At 46.7% G+C, this 22,682-nt stretch overlaps 1 protein-coding gene across 1 annotated transcript; it reads left to right on the top strand.

Annotated features, from left to right (window-relative positions):
* The first annotated feature begins 1,218 nt into the window (after positions 1-1,218).
* Positions 1,219-22,546, top strand: LOC127385393 (inverted formin-2-like). The gene is made up of 5 exons (XM_051621118.1): positions 1,219-1,267; positions 19,215-19,623; positions 20,968-21,083; positions 21,597-21,756; positions 22,509-22,546. The coding sequence occupies exons 2-5, from the start codon at positions 19,230-19,232 to the stop codon at positions 22,544-22,546; spliced, it is 708 nt and encodes a 235-aa protein (XP_051477078.1). The 5' UTR covers positions 1,219-1,267; positions 19,215-19,229.
* Positions 22,547-22,682: the final 136 nt, after the last annotated feature.

The following is a 22,682-nucleotide window of genomic DNA, read 5'->3' on the forward strand; positions in this document are numbered from 1 at the left end:
TCAAAGAGAAAGATTCCAGAGGACACATCCATTCTTCCTGTGATGTAGATTTGTAAAACAAATATGTACCCACCTGAGTATTGCATAAGATACAAACAGAAACATTTACTAGGAGTAAAAGAATGACTGAGGGGCTCTGCTGGTTAACTGCCATCCCTGAGAGATGCAGTTTTTTTCCATTTCTCTCCTCTTCCACTAAAAACAGAGGAGTGTTTGACGAGCAACCAGTAAAACCTCAGGTCTCATTTTCCAATGTGAAGCCTGAGATGCTTAGCACCGTGTTCTTACCCTGTAACTATCCCTCCAGTCTCCTACCATCACACCCAGTGGGTTAAGGTTGGCTCTCACAGGCTTGAAGCAGCCCTTTGCAAAACACTTGATCATGGGTTTTACATCAGCTATCCCCCTCTCCCCCACCCACGATGTTGCCTGCCAGATTTTCTGTCTGGATGGTGAAGCTGAGCAGCTCTGCCTGAAAAGAGAACTGAGTCTGGCCCTCCTTGCCTACAGGTGGCTGCACTCCTGACCCACGAAGGGAAACAAACTTTTCCACCAAACTCTCCCCACCTGGCTGATAGTATTTAGGCTTTGCTCCACTGTCTCATGGCTCATCTGTAGAGCTGACGCATTTCGCTAAAGGCAGCCCTCCCCTCTTATCACAGACATATAAAGTGAAGCACTTAAAACGCAGAGACCAGGTCGCAGGGTCTCTGACCACCTGGGAAACCTCTCCCCAGGTTTCGTGATTCCCCACTCACCTCCCAGCTCCGGGCCACGAATTCAAGCCCCCGTGGCTGAATAGAGAGAGTGACCCCAAGCCGGGTTCGGGGTCCTGTAAAACCCCTCTTGCAGGGACAGGAGGCAGCGCTTGCCTCCGGGATGCTCAGGGGCGGCAGGAGGAAGGGGGAATCCCTCCCGGAGGAGAAGTCTGGACCCCTCAGGACCAGCGAGGGAGGGCCCTTCCTCCGCGGAGGCTCTGTCAGGGCGAGCCCGGGGGAGGGGGCCGAGACTGGCCTCGGGAATATCCCCAGGCAGGGCTGGGGGTGGTGCAGCACGATCCTTCTTCGGGCGGAGAGAGAAACTTCCCCGGTGGGGCCGGTCCGGACCCCCCGCCCCGCCGCACCGCCCCCGCTCCGCCCCGGAACCGGGGCGCGGCTGCCGCGGGCGGGCAGAGCCCGGCGGCTGCGGGCGCCGGCGGAGGGTCGGTGGCTGCCGTGCCTCGCCTCGCCTCGCCTCGCCGCCCCCCACCCCGCGGAAGGCTGCTGCGGTAAGGCTGAGCCCCGCCGGGGAGACGTCGGGTGCGGGGGGGTCCTCTCGGTCGGGAGAAGTTGGGTTGAATCCTCATCCCCCCTCCTGGGGTTGCAGTCCCGCTGGGCATCTTCCTCCCGGCTCTCCCCCGGTCCCCGCTGGTGAGACGAGACGGGGCGGGTATCACGGGAGGAAAGACCCCCGCAGGCTGCTCGGAGGTGTTGCTCGGTGCTGCAGGGAGGTGCTGGCTGAGCGACAGGAGGAATAAGTGTGCGAGGCCAGGTTAGATGGGGCTTGGAGCAACCTGGTCTAGTGGGAGGTGTCCCTGCCCGTGAAGAGGGGCTGGAACTAGATGATCTTTAAGGTCCCTTCCCAACCAAACCATTCTCTGATTGCAGGTGCGACGGTCGGGGGAGGTGGGTGGGACCTGGGCTGGGCTGCAGGTGTGACAGTACAGCCCATCCCTGGGACGTCGTCCCGGCTGCTGGTGTGACAGCACATCGCGTAGGTGGGGGTCGCTCCGGGTTGCAGACGCAACAGAGCAGCATCTAGGTGGGACAGGGTGCGGGCTGCAGGTGCGACGGTGGAACACACAGGTGGGAATTGCTCCCAATTGCAGTTGCGAAGAAACCATATACAGCCTGGAAGTGGTTTGGATCTCGGGTGCAGCTGCACACTGCGTAGGTGTGGCATGGTCCTGATTGCAGCGGCAACCGTGTGATGTGTAGGTTCAACATGGTCCAGATCGCAGGTGTGACAGTGTGATATGCAGGCGGGATGTGGTCCTGCTCTGCCCGGCTGTGACGGTGCATCTGCTAGCATGGAGTGTACGGCTGCTGGGTCTGCTCCCGGGGCTGGGCCAGTATCAGGCTTTTATTTTGAAAGATTGTGTTACCCAGTGTTTTTTGGACAAAGTCTCCCAAGTCCTGCCCGGGTTTACTCACATACTTGTCTCGTGCCTCATCCTCCCTTTTGCTCAATAGTTCTGTAATGATGAAGTGGCTTCTTGCAAAATCAGCACCCGGAGCTGAATTCCAGAGCTTGGGGGTGGGGAAGGAGCGCTCCGAGACACTGATCTTAGGAGAAATACCCCAAACCGGTGTTCATCGTCCTCCCTCCCTGCATCAGATAGGCATTCTGAACTGTATGTCATTTTTCTTGGATTCCTAAGACTGGGAAATTTCTCCAAGTAAACTTGCTGCCACCAAAATGAATCAGGCTCCTGGTAGACTGGGAGAAAACTTCTGATCCAAGTAATAAATGAAAGTTGGAGTCAGCAGAGTTACAGTAAGGTTGCAATTGTCCTACTGAACTTGCTCAGAATTTGGGCTGTCTGGCTACTAATCTCATTTCTCTTCCATCCACTTCAGCCTGTTTTTCCACTACAGAGGGGAGCAGTGGCTGCCAAAATTGCAGGCGGGATGGGGAGGCAGGAACCTCTGAGCATATGTGATTTTTTTTTTTGTCCTGTTATAAGTTAATAATCCCATTCTAGGCTGTTGTCCAAGAATTTTGCTTCAAAAATGCAAGCAGTGTACAAGACCCATTGTGTAAAAGATAATCTAAATGTAGGACAGGAAGGGACCTGGCATGTCAGCAAATCTAAGCACCAAATGATATTATGCCTTATTGCACACCACTGTAATTGATTTCTTCCTGGTCCCTTGGGAAATGGAACATTCAGAACTTTACTGAACTGATATTATAATTTTTTTTTCCCCAATGTATGACCTTCTCTTACCTGGTGTTTTCACTATGATTGCTTAGTACTCCCAGTCTGATGCTTTTCTCTCTTTATCAGTATAGAAATAGAGTCTCATGCTTTTCTCCTTGCTGTGCAATGCCAAACAAGCTGGAACTTGCCATCTGCTTTCATGGAGCAAGCTTCTGCTGATCCCCAGCAGTCCTGTGCTGGGCTTCTCACTCTCTGACTTCATGGATGAGCAGAGCTGCAAGGCTCAGAGGTCCGTCTGGTGCCTCTTGTGTTTTGACACCTCAGCTAGAAATAAATACCTCACCTGGTAGGTATTGCAATTAACCTCCTCCTCAGGCTCCTCCTGTCCTATGATGAGGGAGGAAAATTGGGACTTTCATCCCAAGGCATTTGACTTTTGTTTTCTGCTGTTGGATCTGATCTTATTTTGGCTTTCTTATTAATCCTGTTTTTATTGCATATCCCCATGCTCTGGGCTGGTGCAGTATTCTCCCAGCTTTCTCCCACTCGCTCTGTTGTGAAAGGAGATGTTAAGTAGGATGAGGTCTTCCTCGTTTTTGGGAATGATCTCTGGCAAACTCAGACTGACCTCTTCCATGGGCCAGGCTGTCGGATCCTTTTAGGTCTGTACCTTATTTATTAGAAATTTTCATCTTTAGTGGCTTAACTCATGGCTTCGCTGGGGATCGTGGAGCAAGTGGCTGCACTTCAAACATGTCAGAATCTGAGCTCTACCCCTTTCTTGTATGCCAGGTAGGCCAGATAGGTTTCACAGAGCAACTGAGTAGAAATTGTTCTTATCAAAGCAAACTCAGTTGCATTTTGTCCCTCTTTCCCTCCCATTTACTTCCATGTTTTCAATTATTTATATTTTTTTTTGCTGCAATGATTATTCTGTTGATGAGAGATTTTTAATCCCGCCATTGTGCTGTAACCAGCCATGAGTTGAAGATGGGAGTAGTTCAGCAATGAGTAGCAACACAATGCCATAAATTAGTGAACAATATTCGTAGAGCTGAAATGGTTGGGGGAACTTCAGACAAACTCAGTGCTCAGATCTGAGCTCAGACTTAACTCCCAGTTGAATATCCTTGCTCTTAATATTTGCAATAAAGTCTATCAGTAATGATTCAGAGGAAATACCGCCCACTGAATCAACAAAGTCAACTCTCAGGATCAGCCAATGGTACTGAACAAATCCAGCTCTTGTCAGTGCAAAATACTGCAGCCAGTAGGTGCAGGCAAACACATCCCAAGGAGTTATTCCTGTTCCATTTGTTAACATTGTGCATGGCTTTTTATCTAACTAGGTGAAAAATAGCTACATGTTTTGCAGAAGGTAGGTATAGCCCTGCAGCATGATATCCCTGGCTTTCAGTGCAGAAGGGAGGCTTCAAAATGACTACATGTGTCTGACCTAGCATATTATAATCCCTTTGGTATTATCCACCAAAATCAAGTTTATTCCAGTGTTTCTCAGCAGTGTGTGTGCAATGGTTTATCATACAGTGCTTGTGAGCTTTGTGCTGCAGAGGCTGCCTTCATGTCCCAGTGGCCAGAGAAAGCTCTGAGGGTGCCTAGTGCTACAACAGAGCAGGAGAACTATCTGGATTATAGTTACACAGGGAGCTCTCGGGTCCCATGCTGTCCACAGAGATGCTAAAACCAAACTAGGAGAAGGAAAAATATTACATCAAATTTAGAGCCTTGGCTTTCTCCTAATGGAGGATGGCATAGTGGTGCATCTGGTGCAGGATTGTCACAGCATTCCAGTTCTGCATGTGTGCTGTACAAACTGGAACAAAGCACTAGATAGGAATGCTTCAAAAAAAGGGTTTGCTACATGTATGCAGCTTCTCGGTGCCACTGAGGATCCTCATCAAAGGCAAGTTTCCTCTGCTTCCTTTTTTTCTAAGAAAAAAATACTGGTGTGCAATGGCCCAGCCTTATGATTGCTACCAGATGTTGTGTCAGTGGTAGATGAGGTGCTGATTTTATGGAACTGAATGTGGAAACAAATAGGAAGAGATTGTGTGGAGCTCATGAGCCCCTGAATCATAGCCTGGCATCTACATGCGTGGCTGGGGTTAAAGTAAGTGATTGTACAACGTGTCAGGTGAACATTTTTTGCTGTTTTGTCAACCTGTCACATCTGTGGAAAGCACGAGAGGGTCTAACAACGTGAGGGGTTTTCTCTTTGATGAAACGGACAGGTATTGTTCACAGATTCAGCTGTTTCTACTAGTTTGATACCTGAGCCAACATTTCAAAGTGCTGGGAAAGCTGAAGCCACAAATCAGTGAAAATCTTAAGCAAGCAATAGTGTTTGCAAAAGGCTCTATAGTGTTTGATGGTGTATTTCAAGGTGCTCTGGGGAGCCTACTGAGCTGATTGAGGAGACTAGGGAAAGCCCAAAGGAGGAGTGGTGGCCAGCTGATGAAAGTCACTCAACTGATTCCAAAATGTTTTATTTATTCAGAAGGGACATTGATCCAGCACTACGTCCAATAAAAACAGTAAAAGCAAATAAAGAGCTGCCAAATGTTGAAGTTGGTAGGGCGCAGTGGTTGTTGCAGGTGTCACCAGGTGGTGCTATTTTGCATTGATTTCCCATCTCTTTCTTTCCATGACCATTGTTTTGCCTCAACTCGGGTATATGTGGTATTAATTTGGGGGAATGTTTAAGGGCAGAGGAGGAATTTTCTCTTAACTTTCTGCTCCATTAGACTCTGTTGTTCAGGTGTCCTCAATCATCCCTTGGTGCTAGGAAGAGTTTACCCAAAGGGTCATGAGAGAAACTGCAGTTGATAGGTTGTGTAGGTACTCACAGAGTACCCACAGGTTCAGAAACACTGATTTCTCCCCAGATCTGACTTGCAAGGCCTTCTGTTGCCTGTGCTGCTCCCAAGCTCGTGGTTAATGCTGAAAGAGGACACCAGTAATGGCAGCAGTCCACCTTGGAACTGTGCTGGTCTCCACTTTTCCAGCTGGGAGAGCTGAGTCACATTTTAACAACCGAGGACAGTAGAAGAATTTGGAGATCACTCCAGGAAAGTGTGGGAAAGGAGACACCCTGCAACCATAAAATCTCTAAATTTAGTTCTAGTTTAAAATGGAAAATGTTGGTGAGATTGCCCTTGTGGAGATCAGTTTAAACTGGAGACCCACAGGATCTTCTCTGCTCCTGTTTGCTCTACAGCCAGCCCTGTCCCCATCCCAGGGGCTGCCTGGCAAGGTTGGCCCTGGCTGGGAACACAGTCCTCTCCACTGTGCCCTGGCAGGCAGAGGGAATGAACTGGGGGAGCAGAAGTCCCAGGCTGCAGCAGAGCCCCTTTCCACTCTCTGAGTTGATGAATGAGGAAGGCATCATTTCTATTCATTTATTTACAACTCTGATGAGCGGGCTCTGTGTCAAAGTAGCTAAGGAAGAACTTTGTTACCCTCTGCTCTGTCAGTTAAGTTGCATTCTTTTTTAATAGGGCAGCTATCTCTGCGCTGCTTGTTGTGCTGGTTTCCCCTATCTGGAAATGGTCTACTTCTTGTTCACCCTGCTTTTCTTTGCACAGCATTTATTGAAAGCAGCGAGCTGAGCCGCAGCCTTATTTTCTGAAGGAGGCCCCAGGTGAAAATAGGAGTTCCCATAGGACAAGGTAGAAGCTTTTTGTGAGCAATGGTTTTCTTGTCAAGCCTGCTAAGAAACCAAGTGGTGGCAAATCAGCTCTTTCCATCAGCTTTGCTATTTTGCCCCCCTTGCTGCCGACGACTGTGGATCCTGGGCAGCTGCCCCCGCTGCCTTGGTTGTGTGAGTAAGCCTCCCCCCCACCCCAGAAACAACCACAATCTTCTCCTTTGTGCATTTCTAGCTCAGAAAAGGCTGATTCATTCTCTGAAGCAGATTAATTACTTCTGCTATTTTAAAAAAAATAAATATATAAATCCTTTAGAGTTGGTCGGCTTTGTAGCAGGCTTAGTTTTCAGCTGCATGTGCAAGGCCTTTCATCAAATGTGCTCTGAGCCAGAGCAAAAAAGTTTGCATGGAATAAGAAACTGTGGGTTACAATATTTACCTGGCACTTCAGCAGTGGGCTCTGCAATTTAGGAATTATTTGTGAACGTGTCTTGTTCTTGACTTATGTGACAAGTGATGCAAATTTGAGCCAGCCATGAAAGCGCATTGGGGAACAAATATTTTCATTCCCTGATATGTTTTATAATTTGTTTGCCTTCTGGTTTACATCACACTGATGTGACACCCAGCTCCCCAAGTAGCTTGCATCTGAAGTCTGACTGAGCTGCCCCATTTCTTCCTCAGAAGGCTGCTTTCCAGCCTGCTTGGCTCTGCTCACTTGTTTATGCACTGATGGTCTGTAGTTCCACATTTCAGAACAAGCTGTCCAATATTCATGAGTTATTTTGTATTTACCCAGTCCTGAGGCTTCTTTTATAAGCCTGGGGATAAATTCTGGGTTTTGTTATTTCCATTACTGGAAAGGGAGTGAGCCTCTGCAACCATTACCAAGCCCTTAACGTGGTCTTTATTTATCTAGAAGAAAGGTAGGGAAAAGGACTATCACAAACCTAAATTGATTTACAAGCTTGTAATTCTCAAACCCCTGTTCTGATAACACCTGTAAGCAAGTGTTGAAGTGAGCCATATGTGTAGAGATGAATCACTTATAAAATGATATCCTAATATTAGTTGTGTATTTATTTATCAGATAATTCTAGTGAGTGTCCTCTTGAAAATCAGTGACAGCCATATGCTCAGCTGGCATAAAGCAGTGCAACTGTTTGGACTGTGCAAACCTGAGGATATGACTGAACAACTAATTTCTTTGCAAAGAAAAAAAACAGTATCAACTACTCATTTCTGAAGTGATCTAAATTATTATGTAGGAAAAACTAAAAGAGATCAAAGGATTTGTATAAGAAATCCTGTACGTTAAGTTAGACCTATGTATTGCAATGTCATTTTGCCCCAGCATGAGAATTTCCCATCATAAATCTCCAGCTAGTTGGGCCATACTAAAATCCCTTCACATTAATTCCAAGGCTGATGGACAACTGGAAAGATAACATCTAGGAGGACAACTTTAGATCTTTTTGTAGCAGCTGGACCAAGTATGGTAGCAAAGTGAAGGTTAAGCCAGTCAATGTTCTACGATTACTGCATTATAAAATAAGGACTTCAAATTTTTCACCCAGCAGTAGAGAAAATGGGCATCTTTGGAGTGGGTTAGTTTTTGAATCATGCTAAGCCACCCTTCTGTAAGACTTAATTTTAAACGGCTCAAATGCTTAATTTCTTGAATTAGCAGCTGAGCATGTTCTCTGGTTGCTCTCAGTAACGTTCATATTCAGACAAGCTCACAGGGAAGTCCCTGGCAGTATCTGGGTCTGTTCACCTTAATTTGTGCAGTATGTACTTTGCCTGTGCCATTAGGAATCCTGGCTCTGCTCAGCCTTATCTGAACAAAAATGTTCAGGATGTTTGCTCTTGGGCTGTTCACCAGGTAAGATACCAGCCACCATGATTCATCAGCAATTGAATGGAAAAGCTGATCCTAATAGGAGGGAGCTGTATTTGCAGCCTGTTTGGAGAACAGCTGGAAAAATACTGTTTTCTTGTGTACCGTTCTGGTGTCTCAGAGGCTTTTCTGGGCAGTTCTTTGGCTTAGTGGTGCCTACAGCCCTTTCCCCTGTGGACCTCCTGCATCGTATTGGTTTTGAGGGAAAAGCTATTCCCTGCCTGAAGATCTAAATCTTTGTGCAAGTGTGAAGGTTTTGTACCTGTACCAGAGGAGTATGGCTAAAGCCTGCACAGGACCTGCCTGCTTCTTCTGGGGCAGAGCTCAAAAGGTCTTTTTTTTTCTGTAATCACATCATCTCACTATTTGCATAGTGTGTGTGCAAGGGAGCAGAGTTCAGCTGCCTCACCACCACTCATCCTGGCAACACCTAAGCAGTTCCCCTGAAGCTTTAGCACAGGTGTAACACACATATGCAGGATAAATAAATTGAATATATATCAGGCTCTTTACTGAGCCCATGCTCAGGGGCACATGCATCCTTAGAAATCCATGCTCTGGGTAGAACTGCTGGTGCAATTTGAGTTTTTGGCAGAAAATTGTGTTGTCACCTGTCCAAAGAAAGCACTGAGTTCCCCACAGTTAATGGTTTAATCTCCTTGGCTGGAAGCACCCTTGTCAAAACAGTTTTTTGTTGCAGAAGCTTCTTACCAAAAGAGCTGCAGAGTGAATGGTTGGGATGTTTAAAACAGACCAACACTATTAAATACAGAGTTCCCAGAAATACACATATGCTGGCAGTAGCTGAGTCCTTTTATTTTCATTATCTGAAGTGTCCATCAGATAAAGACTACTTCAGAAGCCTTTTCTTTTTTCCTCCTGATAGCATCATCCAAAGTGAATCTATCCAGCAGAAAAGCAGTCAGAGTGCTGGTCTGTGAGAAGAGAGCTAGAGAGGGCGTCAGTCTCCAAGGAGGGCAGAGAAATTCAGTAAGCAGAATAGCCAGCAGTCAGCTTTGCAGCTTCTGTCTTTCTCCCACAACCTCCTGAGGATGCTCAGATGTCTCTGCTCCCTGAGGAGACAGCAAACCAACTGCTTTCACTGTTCTTTCTCAGTGCCTCGGAAGGTCATCGGTAGCCCATCCCATCTGCTCCCCAGCAGCTCCTGTGGCATCTCCTGGCATCCCTACAGCACAGGGTCCTGCTGCAAAGGCCAGACACCTTCCTGTCTTTGTGGGCAGGGAGAGGATTGTGCTCTCTCCCCAGATTTGTTTGTTTTCACATGGCCAAACCCCCTTACAATGCCTTTCAGCACTTTATATGACACTGGGCCTTCTAGCTGCTTGTTGCAGAGTTCAGTTCCCAGATGAAAAAAGGAGTGTTGTTGATTTATCCAGATTTCTTCCCAATACCTAATTTTTTCCCCTGTAAAGAATGGTTGTCTTAACTGGCTCCATAGCAGCAGCAGTACCCAACAAGGCAGTCACAAAGGTGCAGAGGCAAATATTATGCCTGTAATTCTTGAATATTGGCAGTGCTGATTTTTAGTAATTTAGTACTGGATGATAAACTCCAGGCAGAATCACCAAAAAGAGCCATCACAGCAGACCTCTGGCTGGTACCTTTCACTGCCAGCCAGAAATTAGCTCAGTGTCTCCTTTCCAAAATCCTTGATACCATTTACAAGAAAAGCCACTGGCACAGGGGCTGATTTGTCATGTAAACGTAGAGCAATAAGAAGACACTGATTGCTGTAATTAGGAATAATCTAATTCTTAAGGGCAAGTGGGGTGTATTTGTTTCTGTTTAATTGGATTCCTGCATTTCATGATTGCACCATGTGGGCAGGGAAGCTGTGATCCAGAGGCATTCGGGTGATGTTGGAGCTTTAGAGGGTCTTGGCTCTCCTTTGCCTAATGGCAATGGAACTAAACTTTCAGTTCTTGATTTAATCTCTCTGATTTTGATGTAACTACTGTTCAGAGAGCCATGGAATCATCTGCTAGAAAATCAGGGTAAAATTGGGCTGATTTTCTGGGGGAAAACCATTAGGCATCTCTAAGCAACCTGAAAGCAAGGATGCTGGAACAGAAGCTCAGACATATAGAGGTGGATCTATAAAAGGATTTATGCCCCTAACACACTACACTCTTGTGGTCAGGGGGCAAATCTTTGCTCCCCAGGGTAGCACTCAACTCCTGTGGGAGACAAGCCTCGGGACTCCCCACTGGTACCTCTCTCCAAGCACATCTGCATGGGGCTGCTGCTGCTTCCTCCAGAGGAAGAGGGAAGCTGGGGAGGAAACCCAGGTGGTGCCCAAAGCATTCAGGCAGGGAAACAGCCACACGTGTGGGCTCTTTCTGGTCTTTCCTTGGAATGCAAATGCTTTAGCTGGGACTGAGTTATGGATGGATAGATAGGTCTGTCTATCCATATGGATGGCTGGGGGCTGAGCTCTGCAGCATGCAGGAGCATCTGTCCATCCATGAGCTGCTCCTGCACAGGCTGGTGTTTGAGCATGGCGAGGGTACCAGCAGCTGCCTGTAGCAGCCAGGCAGGGCTGCAGACATCTGGAAGCAGCACAAGTGATGCAGGCTGGGAGCACTAGCTGAGATCCAAACCCATCATTTTTCTCAGCTAATGCCCATTGCTGCTGCTGTTCTTGTGCTGTGGGGCCCACGGAGGGACATTGCAACCCAAGAGCTGAGTTTATTGCTTTTTAGCCAGATATCTCTGCTTCTGCTTATTTTTCTGTGGGAGATGATGCAGCTTTTCTAAGAACACAAACATTTCTGGCAGATCTCACAGGTCCAGGCTTCAGAGGAAACCTAAAGGGAGCAAACAGCCCTTTAAATTTCTCCTGTGATTGCAAGGTCAGGAATTCACAACAGCAATGGTCCTTTCTTTGCAGGAATTCTTTTTCTCTGAATTATATTTTTTTTTTACCCTAAAACCTGCTGTGAGCCCCCTCCTGCTCCCAAGAACAAGATTAGAGACTAAACTTTTGAGGACTTGGGGATTACACATCAGGAGAGCACGTAACTAATGTAAAGTGAAATGTGTTTGCTGATACAAAGCCCATCATCAATTCATGTTTGTCTTGCCCTCAGAGTGCTTCCTACAGCTGGATGGGAAGTTGTGCAAAGTCATTTCCCTGGAATTTCCTGAATTGTGGTGAAACTGCCTTAATTAGAATGCACATGGGCAAGTTTGTGTCTTCAGTGCTAGCTGGATTTGGACTAAAGGGCAGAGAGATCAGTGTGTTTCTAATATTGGTGGAGCTGTGCTCATGTACACAGGGTTGAGTTTCCTCACTAAAGCAGAAAAGCTGTTGCTGTGAGCACCAAATTTTGATCTAGGGGGTTCAGTCCAGGCTAGGTGCCTGATGGACTAAGAAAAAAACAGTATTTGAAGTCCAGCTGCTACCCTGAGCCAGGCAGGAGGCCTCTGCTAAAATGGGCCATGTTGAAATATTCACAATTTGGTAATAACTGGCTTTTGGTTGACACCTCCTGAGAGGCTGAATGGATGCATTTTACAGCTGTGGCTTACAAGCTAGTTTTCATGTGAAATCTCAACCAGGAAGGTGCAGAGATGTTTTCTGCTCAGCCCATTTGAAGCCAGGCTGAACCAAAGCTCAGCTGGAACTTCAGGATGCCTTGGTAAGAGCAGGAACCCATCATCCAGCCCCTACCCAGGGGAACACTGCCTGAGCCTCTGGCCTTTGCTGTGCTGCCCCTCTCCTTACTGTCAGTCCTGGGGCAGGCAACTCTGGGTCAGATATCCTCATTATTTTAAGCTCTCCTAGCTCTCCCAGCATTTCAAAGACCTCTGAGAACTTGCAGTGTCTAAAGCCCCAGTGCCACAAGCCCAGAAAGTCCCATGTGTGTGGCTGATGCAAGGTGCAAGGGGCTGTCCCCACTGCTTGCCACCCCCCACTATCTTCATCCCACTCGCCCTGGCCATCCTTCTTCCTCTTTTTTTTTTTCTTTTTTCTTTTTTTCCTTTCCTTCTGCCAGATCATTTCCCTGCTCTGAGTCACCCTGTGCCAGGACTGCTTTCTCATGCTGGCAGATGGATGTGTGGTGCAAGGCTTCCTCCTTCCCAGCCCATGGGGAAGTGTTAACTTCCCTGCAGCCAGCACAGAGTCAATGAGAGGGGTGACAAATGACATGCAAATGCCTTCCCTGGAGGCTACAGAAAGTCACTTGCTCGCACCTTTCTGAAGACTGGTATTTACATACTATTAGACAGCGACATCCTGCTGAACTTTCTTAGACCCTGTGATTTGCAGACATGCTCGTTCTGGGATTTAGACTGTATTGACTTAAGGTTGCTCAGCAGAGAAAGAGAAAATGAGCTGGCCGGGGAGCTTGTCAGGAAGGATCTGTCTTGCAAGAGAGACAGGGGAGTAATTTGGCTTCAGCTCTGAGGTATGAATTCTTTCCTCTGTCCGTTTTCCCTGTCCTCATGGCATCTTGTGGAAGTGTTTCAAAGCAAACAAAAAGCAATAAAAGGTTTTTCGCTCTCATAATACCTGTTTGTGTGACAGCTTCCCGCTGAGTAGGAACCAGGAGAGTCTTGGGAAGTTATCACCGCACTGTCCATGTTGCTGGGTAACAGTTTCTGCTTCTCATGTGACCCCAAATCATAATAATAAATTGCATCCCAAAATGCTGAACACTGCTGGAATTGCTGAGGAGGGGAGGGTGTGGGTGTAACTGCTGCCTCTGCCAGAGTGTGTGGGTGCTGGAGCAGGGAGCAGGGGGAGCCTGCAGATGCTCTGTCAGGATTTCTGTGGGATCTGGACCCAAGTCTCCTTCCTTTCCAGCTGGGGTCAGGATGCTCAGCCATCAACAGCAGGGAGGAAGCCCCGCTGAGACTGGGATGAAGTGTTTGCTGGGAGCGGCGCCTCTGCAATGGGGCAGGTGCTGGCTACCACCTGGCATCCCTCCAACCCAAAACCCACCCTGCCTCCCCAGGCCTGTGATAGCATGTGAGGATGCCTCAGGGCTCATATCCTCCATGGAAAGCTTTTTAAATGGCTTCAGCTCACTTGGCACTCAGCAGATCGGGAAGGCTGGTGCCTTGGTTCTGGCCAGGCCTCCCATCACACTGGCAGTGGTGGTGGCAATGGCTGTTTCTGAAGCAAAGGTCTGATAGCTGCACCGACCTGGTTTAAACCTGGCTCACCAGGTTAAGGTAGAGCAGTTATCCAGCGTCTCAAACTGTGTTACTGTTGTAATGAAGAGTGTTTTTAAATCCCTTTGAAGCTAAGCTGGTGTGACCTTTAAATATAAATAAGGCTTTAGATGCCACTGAAGATCCTAACACAAACATTCTTGAGCAGCTCACTTGAGCTTGATTTGTATGTAGTACCTGTAGCAGCCTGATGATTTATTTACTTCCTTATTTATTGGTGAGGAAGAAGGCACCAGTGATTATTTTTACTGATGTAGTTAACCCTGGTGTGACCCCACCACTACCAATGCATGTTGAATGGATACATTTACCACTTGTGCAAGATGTCACTCGGTATCACAGCCTATATTTGCTCAGGAGAGAGAAGATATGCTGGCACACAGCAACCTGATACTGGTGAATGGGACCTAATCAGGACATGTTTTTTCTTTCTTTGCAGAAGAATAAGCTATACTAGCATAATACACACATTTATACCAGTATGGCCCTGGTCCTTTTTATCAACGCGCTGAAATCCCTCTCCGGCAGTTTGCTGCCAGAGGAAGCCATTGCCAGACCCGTGCCACCCCCAGCCAGTACATGGATGGCACAGGTGCTGCTGTGGGCACTACTCCACTGTGGGCTGCAAGTCCATGCTCCCTCATTTGCTGAGGACAAAGCATTCCCCATAATGAGGCAGTGCCTCTGAGGACAGAGGTGATTTGGGCTCCTTTGTCAGAACTCCTATTTGTCTCACTCCTTCCTGAGCTTCTTCACTAATGCAGAGTAAGACTGGGCACTCATTCCAAGGCCTTTTCATTTTTTTAATCATAAATCACCTATTTTGACCTCTGATACTGCTTAGGATCAAGGCTAACAAGATCTGAAGGTGACTGAGGTTATTGGCTATGGCGGAAAAAGGATGGAGCAGCAGTTGGTTTCATGTTGAGGCAGAGTCTGTTGGGCAAACCATGCCTTTTGTTTGCACACCTCAGTTTCCCACTGTACCCTCACCATCAGCTACCCTGGGAGACTGAGTACTCTAGCCAGTTCCCACTGATGCTAATGGGCCCATACCAAGGGGTCAGGTTGCCTTCTAAAACAGATTTGTGGTCCCCCCTGCTTCTGTCAGTGCACGGGAGGATGGTTTCATTAGCCTGTATGTATGTGAGCTGCTCAGACACTGCGCAGGAAAACACAGTGCAACAAATGAAAGCAAGAGGAGAGGAAGAACATGCTCCTTGAAGTGGGTTGGGAAAGCACAAAGCCAGGATGTTGTTTCTTTTTAGTGACTGTGTAGTCTGATACATTACAAAATACAAAGGCATGGTGTATTCCCAGTGGCAGAGTGAAAAGTGGAACTACCCAGAAGCAAAACCTCTCATTAGCAGTCAGCCAGGCAGAACAGGCTGTGGAGTGCCAGGAACAGGCAGGGAAAGGAGGAGAGGCTGAGCAGCAAACAAGAATTTTTCTTAGGGGCCAGCAGTGTGCCCCAGCAGCCTTGCAGAGAAAAGCAGAGGTCTGTGAGGGCAGAACAGGGAGTGAGGATACTCCCAAACTTCTTCAAAAGGCAGCAAGGTGCTGTTGTTCTCCCATATGCCCCCCCATTCTGCAGCATGGGTGGTGGGCCTGCTCCCAGAAAGTCAGAATGATTTTGACCTGTGATTTTTCTTCCTTTTTTTTTTCCATTCAGTTACACTTGGTTGCCCTCAGAAATCTCTTTTCACGTGTCCTCCCAGGTCCTTGCTGTGATCTGTGTCATCCTGGAGGCATGCAGTAATTTAGACTGAAAGCTGTGCTGTGCAGCTCTCTTCTTCACAGCTTCATAGGATGGAGAAATTATTGATGTGCCTTGATTTATCTCCCACAGATGTCATCTCCCTAGGAGCTGACTTGAAGGACAGAGGGGCACAGAAAACTGTATTTTGGAAGCACCTGATTCAAAAAGAGAGGAGGAGGAAATTTCATGAACTGGGTTGGATGGATGGATGGATGCAGGGAACATTGCAGCTTTGCAGACTCAAGGATCCAAAAAGTTAGCACTATGAGCCACAATGTTGCTGTGGCTGGGTGCAAGAGGATGAGTTACGTTTCCCCAGGAGATTCTCTTCAAATTAAGAGTATTTTTGCATTGGTGCTTCTTTAGTTGTCATTCCCTATCAGACCTAACCAACCTCTCAGCCTTTTAAGTCTATCACCTTGTCTCTTTTTGTCAGGGGACTCACCTTCCCCCAGCCATCATGGTCTAAATGGACTCTGTGAGACAGCCAGATAGATGAGTTCCATTTTAATCTCTTATCTGTCACTTTGCTGAGATCATTTACCTTCTAATAAGCTCCTGTGGTCACAGATAAAATGCGAAGCTTCCAACCCTCTAAGGTTGTATCTGACTGGCTTTGCAACACTGTGCTTAATGGAAAATATGGAGAGATGTTGCATTCATTATATATTACTCATATCTGTGTTTGTAAACAGCTTTATCACACCATCTGCAGAAATTTACTGTGATCTCCTCCATGTTTATTTCCTTTCCATGTATATAGTGCAGCGCCTATTTATTTTATCCCCTTTTTACAATTAGGTACATTAGCAATCTTTTTTCTTCCCTACAGAAGGAGTGCACTCTCTGTGGGAAAGAAGATTTAATCAATCCAATTTGTTCAGCTTAGTCCATAAAAACACAAGACAGTACCCTTTGGAGACGTACCTGCCTGGGTTTGTTTCTCATCTCTTCACATCTGTGCAGAGCCAGTGGGAAGGAAAGGATCATTTAGAGCAAATCTGCTGGCAAACAGGATGCTCTGCTGGTATTTCCTGTCTCCTGCTGCACTGGCTGAGCTTGATTTTTAGAAATCAGCTAAGCCTAAGGTCGATAATGCTATTATAATCTCTCTGTCTTTCTGTAGCTGATCCGATATATAATGAAGTGTTCGTACAACTGGGAGCAAAAAGCCAGTCCACTTTGTTATCTGCTTTGATAAGAAAATTTAGTCATATGCAGTATATAAACCGAGTATAAAAAGAAGTCACACTGAGGGAGAGGGAGCTTGCAGTCAGCAGCCACTTCTGCAGCCCCTCTGCTGACTGGCACAAGCTACCAGAGTCCAGCCGTGAGCTGGGAGGACCATCCTTCTCCAGTGGCTGCTCCTGTAGGCTTTCTCACCTGGCAGGACCATGAGGCTCTTCTGTGCACAAAAAGGCCCAAAACTAAATTCTCTGCTTGGTGCGAACATTCACTTTGAGAAAAGGAAAGTGTCTGGGTTACCAGCAGAGCCAAGAGGAGGGATGAGTCCCACCCAGTGAGTAGGGCTTGGACCCTGCTACCAGCCCTTGGGTTTGCACTCTGGGCTTAATGCACAGCACTGACCACAGCAGCTCTCCAGCCTCAAAACTGGAAAATTGCTGCAGCCAGAGGTATAGGACGATGCCCCATCACCAGGGCTGTGACCCTGGGGCAGGACACTTTAGCTTCTCTCCCGCTGGGGAGGAGGATTTCTCTTCTTTGCACTGAGCCCAACCCAGATTCCTGGGCTTGAGTGCAGAGGAGTTTTTGGGGGTGACTAACTCCACCAAGAATTTTACCAGGAATGGGTAAGGCCTCTGGACTGCAGACAGTGATGACAGATCTCAAAAATTCAAGCTTCTACTTTGGCAGGAGGATTTGTTGTTTGGGTTTGCTTTTTCATATCGTCCTGTTTATTACTTTTCAGCTGTATTGTGTGTTCTCAGGTGATATATTCACAACTTCATGTTTTTCTATAGTGACCATCATTTTTTGCAGAGAATAGAACAGTAAACAACTGGGCACTTGGCCAGTTCTTTCCCCACTCAAGCAAAGATAAACTCTGCAAGAGGGTTTCACCAGAGAATTTTATGTGAACATATCCCACTAACTCCACCACCCTACTCAACCCATACTCAACACAGGCTTTGATGCTGTGACCTGTGAGGTGGGTACTTCTGCTGGAGAGTCCCACCATCACCTTGCCCCAGCAGCTTCTTCAAGCTTTCTCAAATATCCCATCCCACCACACTTTACGTCTTTCCGAGAGACGTGTTGAGACCCATAATATCATGCCTTAAATGCCTACTGCAATTTAGTGAGCAAACTTTTTAGCAGTATGTTTCCCAAGGGGTGATTGCCCAATTAAGACATTTGGGTAAACCAGAAGCCATGTGGCTCTGCTCTGGTGAAGCAGCCAGGACCTTTCTCAACAATGCAGTTCCCAGGAAAAATCACATGGCAGGCTTTAAAGTAATGAGATTATTACCAACCTTTGTAAATGCTGTGCCCTTTATCTTTGTTTTCTGGCAAATAAAACCTTTCAGAAGCTTTCAGTTTAGATTTTTAAAGCCTTTTCCCTACACACTGCAGGTCTAGAACCCTTTGTGCTGCAGCTGGTAAGGGAAAGCAAGACTCTCCTAGAATCTCTTCAATCCCCCAAGTGCTGGGTTTTAGGGGCCAGCTGGCTCACAGGTTCTTTTGAGCTCCATGGGAGCTCACCAGCCCAGGGGAGCAGAGGTCCCAGTGGGATGGCAGGAGAGAGAGGCAGTGTTAGCAGCTGGTTTTGGGTCCAGGAGCCAGCACCAGCTTTCTCCCCCTTCCTTGGGACAACTGTCCTCTGTGGGAGCGATACAGCTTTAAAATGATGGCATTCTGCTTTGAAACAGACATGTATAACTTGCTTGCTGAAGGTCTGAAAAATAAGAATCCTGCCTAAAACATAAAGTTTTGCACCAAAGATTAATTTGATTTGGCTTTGCTGATTCTCCTTGCTGAATCAGCTGCTCACCCTCCTCAATGCTAGCAGCATGGCTGAGACAGGCCACATCCTCCGGGAAGATGGGCCTCAAAGAGATGAACCCCATCTCCAAAAAGACTTAGTGCTGTTTTCCTGGCCTCCCACTGCTGTCCCTCAGCTTGAAGTCTGTCAGGCTCTCACATTATCACACACAAGCACCATATTTTGCAAATATATTTGCTATTACAGCAGACAGGAAGAGAGTGAGAGCTCCACATCAGTCAAAAGAAACAAAAGCAAAAAATAACAGCGTAATCAGATGTTCTTAGGAGCAGAATAGGCTCAAAATGACTTCTCTATCCCATTACAAATGCTTAGAAACTGCACAGCCTCTTCAGCACAGTGAGATTTTAAAGTGGTTTAATGGTCGTAAGGAGTTCAGAGCTGATAATGCCAATTCCAACCCTACCCTTTCGCTGCATGAAAATAAGTAGTGGCTATTGACTGCTGTAAATTGGATACTTTTAAAGCTTTTAAAGCTGAATTTGCTGGATTAGATGTGCTAAGAGTCCCTCTATGGAGTTTTCAGGGCCTGAATGTAATGTGTGTGGTTAAGGAGGGGATATATTCAGTTTCTTCAATAAAGGACTGGTTCCAGAGTGTGTGCCCTGTGTGCTGCAGAGCTGGGGACTTGCTCAGCTGAGCTTTACATCCTGATCCCTGGATGAAAAACCAGGGCTTCTGGAGGGTTGTTGGTCAGTCCAGACAAATTTCTTACTTTGTTTTTTCTTTTCCTTTCAGAACAAGCTATTCACGATGTCCACCAAAAAAGAAGGTGCCCACAAGAAGTGGGTTGCCCTGAAAGAGAAACTTGGACCCCAGGAGACCGACCAGTCAGAGGCCAACCTGGAAAATGCAGAGCCAGAATTATGCATCCGTCTCCTGCAAATGCCATCAGTGGTGAACTACTCCGGGCTGAAAAAGCGCCTGGAGAACAGTGACGATGCCTGGATGGTCCAGTTCCTGGAGCTGTGCGGGCTGGACCTCCTCCTGGAGGCCCTGGACAGGCTGTCCGGGCGAGGAGTGGCCAGGATTTCTGATGCCCTGCTTCAGCTCACCTGCATCAACTGTGTGCGAGCGGTCATGAACTCCCACAAAGGCATCGAATACATTGTGAGCAACGAGGGCTACGTCAGAAAACTCTTCCAGGGTGAGAGGATATCTTCCTTCTTCACCCATCACTTGTGGCAGGCGGGGGGGGGGAGGGGTGTGTGTGTGTGTGTGACTTTTCTGTTGCTTGTCCTCTTGCCCTGCGCCAAGCTTCTAACAAGCTGTTGATCGCAACTGATTAATGAAAGAGCTCGTTTTCTTCTTTAAAATAATATTACTTGGAAATGGCATTGCCTTTGCCACCACATTTCCACACAGGTGTCTTCATAGTTCACAGAGAAGCCAGGGATGAACCCAGCCGTAACTGTCTGCTGGCATTTGCTCATTTGTCTTTCTGAGCTCCAAGGGCAGTGGAAGAGGAATTGAAAGGGCTTGGAGACCTGTAGCCTGTAAAGAGGAGGGAAGGTGCCTTGGTTTAGACTTGGGGTGAGCCTGTTCTTGCCACTGCTCAGTCTGTTCATTTCAGAAGATGGTAGGTAATGCTGCCCATTTTCTGCTGCCGTTCACTTGGCTTGTTGTTAGGTATGAAACTTGTTAGGGCATCTCCTAGGATTTATTGTATAGCACTTAATTATGATGGTGCTGGGAGGACAACTTCTGTGCTGCCCCACCTAGCTGAGATCACTGCTGTGTCCACAAACCCTTATTAATAGCTCTTTAAAATGTATTTAGTCTGAAACCTAGCTTGGCCCCCTCTTCAATCCTGAAGTCCTCTTCCTTTCTCTCCACCCTGTATTTTCTTAACCAGCGGGAAAAACAGAGCTGGCACTTTTGTTCTGTGAAAAACAGGGGGCTGCTCTGGGCTTTTCAGTGGTCAAGCTTCTTTGTGCACTAATAAAGGAAAAATAAGATGGTCCAGTCCAGTCCCTCCCAGCTCCCAGGGCTCACAGAGAAATACTGGGGAAAAACAGGAATGCATGAGGACTGGTTAGAACCATTGGCCTACTTGGTATGCATATTGAGTGTTTCTGCAGTAAAAGTAAGACTCGTTAACTGAGGAAAATGGTTCATCTGCTCCTCTAGAAAATACCCACATGGGAAAATGGGAAATAAAATATGTGATTGCAAGTTCTGAGACCTTGGCTGCTGTTGCAGTGCACCACTGGTACTTGGAAGAGATGAACAACTACAAGCAGCACCAAAATGCCAGTAGGGTACCTGAACCAGCATTTACTGTTCCCACTAGAAGATACTACCACATACTGCTATTGGGATAAGATAAATATAAATGGAGATATTTTTCTTCCCATCTTCCATGTACTGGGTACAGTCTTTCAGTCTTTTTTCTACCGCTGGTCATAAGCCATGTAGCAGAAGACACTGAAGTTCAGGACATTAATGTGTCATCCTAAATCCTTTTTATTTTGTTTTGTTTTTCTTCCAGCACTTGACACAACTAATGTCATGGTCAAAAAGCAAGTGTTTGAGCTCCTGGCTGCACTGTGCATTTACTCATCAGATGGCCACGCTTTGGCATTGGATGCCCTGGACCATTACAAGGCAAGTGTTGGGCTGCAGTAAGAGGGACTGCTCTGCTCTAATCCAAGCAGGTAGATCCATGTCCCAAAGAACAGTGCTGGGAATTAAGGTCAGTTTGCATGATTTTGGTAAGAGAGGCGAGGATTTATAAGGTGAAATTGTAGGAAATTTTGCCTAGTCCACAGTACTGCTCTCCAACTTACCGAGACAGATGACTGCCAACCATGAGGTCCTCCCTGGCAGGAAAAGCACTACAAGATTAGCAAAATGGATGGTGCCATATCCATGGGTTTCCCTGGCCACAAGCCCAGGTGGGTGCATCAGTTAGCAGAAACCATAAAGGAATCTAAGAGGAGTTTCATTGACTTTATTTGCTGACCGACCCTGCTCCATGACGGAGTGCTGCTTTTACATGAAGCTACAATGGGGTAAATTGAGAGGTTTTAAGATGCTAGTTTGTATCCAAGAGCCTGCACTGAAGTAGCAGACGTTTCTGAACTGTCTAAACAGAAATATTACTTGTGTTGTTAACAGAGTGTGAAGAACCAGCAGTATCGATTCAGTGTCATCATGAATGAGCTCTCCAACACAGATAACGTGCCCTACATGGTGACACTGCTGAGTGCTATCAACGCCATCATACTGGGGAAAGAAGAGCTAAGAACAAGGACACAAATCAGAAATGAGTTCATAGGTAAGAATCTTTGATGCACCTAACTTTCTTTGGAGAAAATCAGTTGCCAAGCACAGAGCAGTTTTAGTTTCAGATGCATCCATAAGGTGACTGTAGAAGGCTGGGGAGCAAAAAAAAAAAATTAAAGGCTGAGTCCTTTCTTTTTTTTTTTTTTCTCCATTCTCTTCACCAACCCATCTTTAACTTTGATGCTTTCTCATAGCTTTGATCTTTCTGGCACCCAAGCAGCACTGTATCCCTTGAGCTGGCCACATTTCTATATGTTAAAACTTCTCATAAGAGAAGAAAAGGTCTCTTCAAACTGTGCCTACTCATTTGAGCCCTGAGATTCAGAAATACTTTCCAAGGACTTGAATACCAGGACCTTATGTACTGTTGTTAGGATTCACCTCATGTAGTGTGCACATCCAAGTTGGTGAGTCTGGGCTCCATTCCTCTCCATGGAGAACAAGAGACATTTGACCACACTGTGATTTTAGATGTCTGATTCAAAGCAAGCTGAATCATTTCCCAGAAGTGCCTGTGTCCCTCAGTAACACCAGGCAGATGCTGCAGTGATTCACACAGCTGCAGACCTGTACAGTGGGTCTCCATCTACCAGATGACCCTACCCAATCTGACAGGTTCACCTGAAGATATTTTGACATTTTGTCTCTGAAAAAAAGTGTTTATAAGCATAGCTTTATATAAATATCACAATAGATCAGTGCCAAGTAAGTAACACAAATGCATCCATTGTTTTGCTCTCCCAGGGCTTCAGCTGTTGGATGTTTTAGACAAGCTAAGGTAAGGATCACTGTTTAAATTTTCTTTTGTGAATGAGAATGACAGTAATGTAGCTGTGGAAACTTAATACTTATCAGCCTTCATTTGCATGATATGTACCCAGGTGAAGTAGAGGATGTTTGTATGTACATGGGAAAGTC

This window comes from Apus apus, chromosome 5, assembly GCF_020740795.1.
Source record: "Apus apus isolate bApuApu2 chromosome 5, bApuApu2.pri.cur, whole genome shotgun sequence".
Lineage (NCBI taxonomy): Eukaryota > Metazoa > Chordata > Aves > Apodiformes > Apodidae > Apus > Apus apus.

What these genes read in the sequence shown, in the direction of transcription:
- LOC127385393 (XM_051621118.1), top strand. Translation starts at nt 19,230, where the DNA reads ATGTCCACCAAAAAAGAAGGTGCCCACAAGAAGTGGGTTGCCCTGAAA. An exon ending in ATGCCCTGGACCATTACAAG is followed by an intron (nt 21,084 to 21,596) that starts GCAAGTGTTGGG and finishes TGTTGTTAACAG; the next exon opens with AGTGTGAAGAACCAGCAGTA. An exon ending in AATCAGAAATGAGTTCATAG is followed by an intron (nt 21,757 to 22,508) that starts GTAAGAATCTTT and finishes TTGCTCTCCCAG; the next exon opens with GGCTTCAGCTGTTGGATGTT.